The 7620-nt window shown below is 48.4% G+C and overlaps 1 protein-coding gene across 1 annotated transcript; it reads left to right on the top strand.

Annotated features, from left to right (window-relative positions):
- Positions 1-538: 538 nt before the first annotated feature.
- LOC144820362 (uncharacterized) lies at positions 539-6785 on the top strand. Its single transcript, XM_078677923.1, has 2 exons — positions 539-1772; positions 6331-6785. The coding sequence occupies exons 1-2, from the start codon at positions 554-556 to the stop codon at positions 6783-6785; spliced, it is 1674 nt and encodes a 557-aa protein (XP_078534049.1). The 5' UTR covers positions 539-553.
- The last annotated feature ends 835 nt before the right edge of the window (positions 6786-7620 follow it).

Here is a 7620-nt window from a genome sequence, read left to right as displayed (position 1 = left end):
CTCTGACCACACGAAGTCCTCTTTTCTTGCTGCTACGCAGAAAGATAAGTCGCATTTTCCTTTTCTCCTTCATATTTTAATGTTTTGTGCGCGTTTATTGCATTGCTGTGTTGTATTTATGCTCCGTTGGCAGCCGCAGTTACTGTTGTGCTTTACGAGCGTTCGCGCTCCTTTTGCTGGTCGGTCTTTGTTCCGAGTTGCTTCTGCCCCGTTTCGGCCCCCCCCCTCGCGTGTGTCAGCGTTTGGTTTCTCCCGCTGCGCACGCTTCCCGCCTTACCGGCTGTTCCCTCACAGTGCTCCGTGGCTCCCTGCTGCTCATTTCTTTACCGCTGTTTGCACAACGTGGTGTCCGCCCCCAGGGGAGTGTCTCCCTGCCATTCCGGCCCGTTTCCGCCCCCTTTCCTTTCCTCTCTGCATTAACCCTTTACCTTCCGTTTTTGCTGTCATGGAAAATACAAGCTCTCCAGAGCTGGATAATGAGGAAAGCGAAGCTTTCAAGTCAGACCTCAGTCACTTTATTAATACTTCAGTGGAGACTGCTGTCGAGGCTTCTATGACTCGTGTGTCCAGACACATGGAAAATTCCCTTTTAAGCCTCATGACCAAAGCTTTGGCCCATTCTGCGGGGGATAGCAGAAAGCGTAAACTGGTTCCTTCCACTTCTCTGCCTAAAAAAGTGTCACTGTTGGGTCGCGAGGCCTCCTCGCATTTGGTTGAGGACGTGGTTCCTCCCAGGCCTCCTAGCAAGGAGGGGTTAAAGGTTGCTATGTCTAAGAGTAAAACTAAGACAAAAAATGTGGAGGTTCCTAAGAGGCTGGTCATTGATGCAATTCCTGACACGGATGATGATGATGATGATATGGGTGACACAGATGATTCGACTGGGTTACTTCATTTGCTTGATTCTCCTTCCCCCAAGAAAGCGAGATTGGATGCTTTTGCGTCTGAACCTGTTTTGGATTCGGAGGGCCAGCCTATGTTTGACCCCTCTTCTATCAGACATCCCAATTCTACTGAGTGGTTCCCCACTCCTCATGTGGGTGAATACATCTCCTCCAAGCTCCGTCTGCCCTTGGACAAGTCTGTTCGTGCTAAGCTCAAGTCTGAGTGTCCAAAACCTTCCCTTCCTTGTCATGTCACCGTTACCCCTTCAATTGATCAGCCCCTTCTTACTTTCTTCTCGAAGTTTGGCAAGGATCCCCGCAGGGGTGTGGATAAGGCCTGGTCCACTTGCCAGGACAAGCTTTTGGATGTTGTGGGCCCTTTGGCCCGGGTTTTGGATATGGCGGAGACGGCCCGATTGGAAGGTTCGGACCTTGATCCGGAAGAAATCTCTTTGTGGCTTCAACGCTCCTTTTGCCTGTTAGGTAATGCCAACGCAGCGATCACTCATGAGCGCCGTAAAGGACTGTTGATTAAATTGGATCCGAAGTTGGCCAACCTAGCTACCCAGGACCCGGGTGTCAAGGCTGACGGCCTTTTGTTTGGCGATTCCCTTGTCAAGGATCTCAGCCGTTACGTGTCCACATTTGCTTCTTTAGACAAAGCGCAATTTTCCATCAAAAAAGTGTTTGCCCCTCGGGTTTTTGGCAGGGCCGGCAGAGGCAGGAACCGCTCTTCCGGCCGCGGTTACCCGAACCAAGGTTCCAGAGGCGCAGCCAACTCCGGCTATCAAGAATTCAAGCCACAGTTCTATCCCCAAAGAGGTCGTGGCTTCAGGGGTCGAGGACAGAAAGGTTTCCGCGCCCACAACAACAACGTCAACAACCAAGGTGAGCCCTCCCCCTCCTATCGGAGGACGTCTTGCTCTTTTTCTTCACAGGTGGCGCGAGCTCACGGCGGATCCCTGGGTCCTCAATACCGTTCAAGGCTATCTCATCGAGTTTTACGCTCAGCCTTTCCAGTCTATTTTTCCTCCTCCGTTGGTTTTTTCCGCAGACGTAGCTCTGCTCGTCTCACAGGAGATCCGAAGTCTTCTTCTCAAACAAGCCATTCTTGTCGCTCCCTTCGATCCCTCAGGTTTTCTAAGCTCCCTCTTTTTGGTTCGAAAAAAGAACAAAAAAGTTCGTCCAGTCATCAATCTCAAGTGGTTCAACCAGTTCGTGGTTTATCGCCACTTCAAGATGGAGACCATTCTCCATCTCAGGGATACGTTACGCCAATCCGATTGGATGGTCAGACTCGATCTACAGGACGCATATCTTTCCATTCCTATACACGAGGCCCACACCAAATTTCTACAATTTCAGTGGTCCGGTGTCACTTACCGATTTTGTTCTCTTCCTTTCGGACTTTCTTCCGCTCCTTGGTGCTTCACCAAAGTGATGAAGCCAGTGGTGTCCCATCTGCGCTCTCTCGGTATTCGTCTCATCATTTATCTAGACGATATCTTGATCATGCACTCGGACATGCAGACTCTTCTTTCTCACCTCGAGATTGCTCAGTCTCTCCTTCTGGATCTGGGTTTCCTCATCAATTCCGAGAAATCTATGTTAGTCCCTTCTCAGAGTGTGGAATTTCTAGGCTTCCGAGTGGACTCTTCCACCGCATCTCTTTATCTCCCGAAATCCAAAGTTTCAGCCATTCGGTCAGAATTATGTCAAATTCTTCGCCTTTCCGAGGTGTCTCTTCGTTCGCTAGCAAGGGTCGTAGGCCTTCTGTCAGCCTCCATTCAAGCGATCTTTCCAGGGCCTCTGCACTATCGTGCTCTGCAGCGCTTGAAGATTCGTCATCTTCGCCAAGGCTTGGCGTACTCGGATCTTATCCAGCTGGACCAAGAATCCCGTCTCGAGTTACAATGGTGGATAGACCATTTAGATGCGTGGAACGGGAGGACGATTTTTGCAACGGCCCCCGATCTTGTATTAGAATCAGATGCCAGCCTGTCGGGTTGGGGCGCCCGATGTGGTTTAATCTCGACTGGAGGTACATGGTCTCCAGAGGAGTCGTCATTGCACATAAACTGTTTAGAGATGCTGGCAGGCTCCTTTGCAATCCGCAGTCTGGCAAAAAACAAAGCAAGTTGTTCCATTCTCCTTCGGATGGACAATGTTTCTGCGGTTCGCTACATAAACCATCTAGGTGGCACAAAGTCAAAACCGCTGGCGGAACTTGCAAAGAGCCTTTGGCACTTCTGTCTTCAACACAAGCTATCTCTCCGAGCGGAATATCTCCCGGGCAGTCTCAATGCCATCGCAGATTGGCACTCTCGATACCTTCGAGATTCAAGCGATTGGAAGCTGCTTCCCTCCGTCTTTCTTTCTCTCTCCCAGAAATGGGGTCCCTTTTCTATCGATCTCTTCGCTTCCCGGCTCAATTCCCAACTTCCCGCTTTCTTCAGCTGGAGACCGGACCCTCTTGCTCTCGCGACAGATGCATTCCTGCAGGATTGGTCTCTGAATCTCAATTATGCGTTTCCTCCGTTCATAATGATCAACAGGGTTCTGGCCCAGGTTCGTCGTCAGTCGACATCCTTGGTTCTCCTGGCTCCTTTCTGGCAAGCCCAAATCTGGTTCCCCTCTCTCTTGGAGCTCGCGGTGGACTTTCCGGTGCTGCTTCCCTTCAGCGAAGATCTCCTGCTAGATCCTCAGGGGCTTCCCCACGCCTTGATTCTGGACAGATCTCTAGTTCTGTCCGCTTGGAGGATCTCCGGTCTTCCGCGTCTGACGTCTTCATTTCACAGGAGGCTTCAATCTTTATCAGCAGAGCTTGGGCCCCTGGCACCTCCAGAGCCTACAAGTCCGCTTGGTCTTTATGGGCAAGCTGGTGTATGGAACGGTCTGTCGATCCCTTTTCAGCTCCTTTAAGCCTCGTGGTTAATTTTTTGGCTTCCGAAGCCAGTGCGGGTAAGTCCTATCGCACGGTTAATCTGTACAGATCTGCTATCTCTTTGAATCATTGTCCTATTGACAATAAACCTGTGGGTTCCCACCCTTTGGTGTGTCGCCTGCTTCGTGGAGTTTGATTTTCAAAACCTCCGTTGGCTAAGTATTCCTTTTTGTGGGATGTTAATTTGGTGTTCAAATTGTTTATTTCATGGCCTGCAAATGATGCTCTTTCTCTCAAAATGTTGTCAGCCAAACTTACCATGTTGTTATGTTTAATTTCAATCAAACGTGTCTCTGATGTCAGAGCTTTGGATTTGTCTTCCAGACAGTTTTCACCTTCTGGTGTTTTGTTTCAGGTTCACAGGCGTACCAAAACCAATATACAATCTGTGTTTTATCCTTATTTTCCTTCACAGCCCCAACTTTGTGTTGGACAATGTTTAAAGAGTTACGAACAAAAAACTGCTGGTCTCAGGTCTTCCTCTCATTCGCAATTGCTCATTTCTTTTCGCAAACCCCATCTCCCTGTGTCCTCTGCCACTTTAGCCCGTTGGGTGAGGTGGATCATGTCCCTTGCGGGCATTGATGTTACTGCTTTTGGTGCACACTCGGCCAGGGGTGCCATGGCCTCTAAAGCCTTTTGGGCAGGCTCTCGTTTGGAGGATATCCTGAAATCAGCAGATTGGTCTAATGATGCTATTTTCAAAACGTTTTATTGTAAACCTGTTGTTTCTGCTTCTTCTGTAGTTGTTGATATGCTTTGAACAAGCATAATAGGAGCCTCCGTTCTTGACATAAAATGTAGATTTTCCTAGTACTTATGACGGAAAGTCTTAATTTTATTAAAGACACGGAGGCGAGTATTATCCCACCTCTATTCTACTAATTTTGTCTGTTTTTTCCCACCCTTAGGAACTCCGGCTTTACCACCGACCTCCAACTGAACCTGCATCTGCTCCAGTGGATGTTCTTTCTCGCACAAGAAAAGAGGACTTCGTGTGGTCAGAGATGGCCATATATACTATCCTGGTTGTGATTGGACCATTGTTTGTTTATTCTAACCCCATTGGCCAGTAGTTTTCTGCTGGGCCTTCTGGGTATTTGTAGTTCTTTGCTTATCTTGCTGCTATTTAAAATAAAGCAAGAAAAGAAGGCATAATACTCGCCTCCGTGTCTTTAATAAAATTAAGACTTTCCGTCATAAATACTAGGAAAATCTACATTACTGTGGTTAGGCTGCCCAAGCCGGTTCGCCATTGACATTAGTTAAGGGGGTAATAAACAGTCTGGAGAAGGCGGGTCTCATATAATTAGGCCAGCTGTTTGTGGGATGTATGGTTATATGGCTAACACAAATCCAGGAAAAAGAGATGTAACTTCTCTGGACACATTTGCATCCGTTATAATATAACATGCAGTATCCATGAAATGGCCCTTGTTTCCGGGTGTGCTTGGCACGTTCCTTCTGCTCACTCATATGATGTGCCCCTGGTGGTAGCTAAGCAGATGAATATCTTTACTATAGGCTTTGTATACTGACTGCTCAACGCTAATTGATCATAATGCTCTAAAGAAAGGGGAGATGGTCTTGGGAGGGATGATAGAGGCCAGGATTTGAAATTACTGCTGTACTCAACTCAATCTGTATCTGTAAATTATAGCCATAAATCTCTGGCTTTAAACTCCTGAACGGACTCTACCTCTGTCCTAGGTTTCTGCTCAGAATAGCCCTCTTCACCCACCCTCCCACCCACTGACCCCGCTCCCCACTGAAAAAGATACATGCCCTTCCACCTAGCATGTGACAGCCCACCGGTAAGGGCTGATAGGATTGAAATGTCTCAGACCATGGTGAAGATAATGGACGCTTATTTAGATCTCAGCTCTCCGACATTACTCTTGAGGTATGTCAAACTCTTTCCCAGAGCAGTGCAACCGCTAGTGGCGGTGTTGACACTATTGGTGAAGGAAGAGTGCTGCAAAAAGGGATGAAAGTTCCCTCTTCAAGAGCGAAAAGGTGCCGCAAAAAGTAGCAAAACAGCTGAGGTGTAAGCAGGATTGCAGGTGCTGCAGGCTTGGCCAAAGGACATCCGGGGGTCACTTAGACGTCATCTCACTTGTGGGGCTGATGCTGATTGCAGCGCGTACGGGGCAAAATGGTGAATATTAAACATGTGGCAGGATGGATTTGATGCTGCAAAAGAATGTGAGATGGAATACTGCGACTGTCTACAATTGCAATTTTTTTTATAAAGACGCAGTGTTTGATATGGCTCATGCTGTTGATTGGACAGTTATACATGAGATGCACAGCTTACACCTCCAATTCACAATTTTATGCATAACATTGGAAGAAAGCAACCATGATCTCCTGGCAATAGACATCCTCTGTGCCCAAAGCATATGCTTGATTCATGGCTGTAGATCTCCGTAGGACAGGTACTCTGTCAAGTACTGTGGAACTATAGAAACACACCCCACAGCTCCACAGGATGATGTACAGCGGAGTTGGTACTGGGAAGGACAAGCAGAACAAGGGTAGCACAGTTGGAGGCGAAGAGATCACCAGATCACAGCAGCATCGCTGTCAGGGACCGAGAGGCAAAGGAAAAGATTAAAACAAACGAGGACGCCAGGCGACATGCCACTCCAGTACACCTCAAGCCACGGGACCAAGTGGTGGTGCGTCAGCGACAACGGAGAAAATCCAACAGTCAATTTTCAAAGGACCAGCTAACAATAACAGAGGTCAAGGGGCCAACGATCACGGCAGAATCTGGACCCTACCGAATACCAAGAAATAGCTCTCACTTCAAAGGAGTGAAGACCATTGATGAAGATGGAGAGGACACTGCGTCAGAGAGCTTTGGCGCACAGGAGAGGAACAGAGCCATAGACAATGAAGGAAGAGGTACGGAGAAGAGTGAAGAACAAGAAGAGGACCTACAGGAGGAATAAGAAGGGACTTGTACAAGAAGAGTGAGCAAAAAGACAAAAAGACTGATTGAAGAAATGTAGTGATGAGGACGAATACCTGTCTCTCTGTTCCTCCCTTTTTCTCTCTAACTATCTCTCTCTCTCTCTCTTTCTCTTTCCCTTTTCTTCCCAAGGGATACAGAGCCACCACCAGAGACCACACGGAGCGTGCCTCACCTGCGACGTCCACAGAGAGCCAGAAGCCCACCCTGGTCCGCTGACTAAAGAGACAAAGTCAGGAGTACGCCTGATTGCAGAAGAAGACAAAACCAGGATCCTACCCTTGTCCGTCAGGCCCCCAAAGGAAGAAGACGCGAAGTAGGGAGCCCACCCCGATCGTGAAATAAATGAGCCAGGAGTGCACGCTCGTCCATGTCAGCATCCACAGTGAAATAGGGAGCTCATCCCGGCCGCATCAAGAAAAGTGAGGTGAGAGAAATAAAGTAAAAGCACCCGATTGTGGAGAAAGCCGCCCGCTGAATAAAAAGAGCCTGAGCATCCCGCGTTGAGATTTAACTTGAAATTGAAATCTCTGGAGATCCGGCGGTCATCTCTGAGTCAGGCGGGACAGCAAAAGAAGGCGGAAAGCCACAAGAAGGAAGGAAAATGGTTGACGAAAGTGACAGGAGCAGCGCACAGGCAATATTTCGCAGACCACTACCATTCAGCCTATCGGAACCACAGACAGGCATTAGGTGGGAACGCTGGATTCGGCAATTCAAATCCTACATGCTTGCCACAGACATCGCAGAGGCCAAAAATGTTGACCTCTTCCTGAACCTCGTAGGAGATGAAGTGGAAGACCTGCTCACAACAT

This window comes from Lissotriton helveticus, chromosome 2_1 (genome assembly GCF_964261635.1).
Source record: "Lissotriton helveticus chromosome 2_1, aLisHel1.1, whole genome shotgun sequence".
NCBI classification, from domain to species: domain Eukaryota; kingdom Metazoa; phylum Chordata; class Amphibia; order Caudata; family Salamandridae; genus Lissotriton; species Lissotriton helveticus.
The sequence above is the reverse complement of the archived record's forward strand: the minus strand, read 5'-3'. Positions and strand labels throughout refer to the sequence as shown.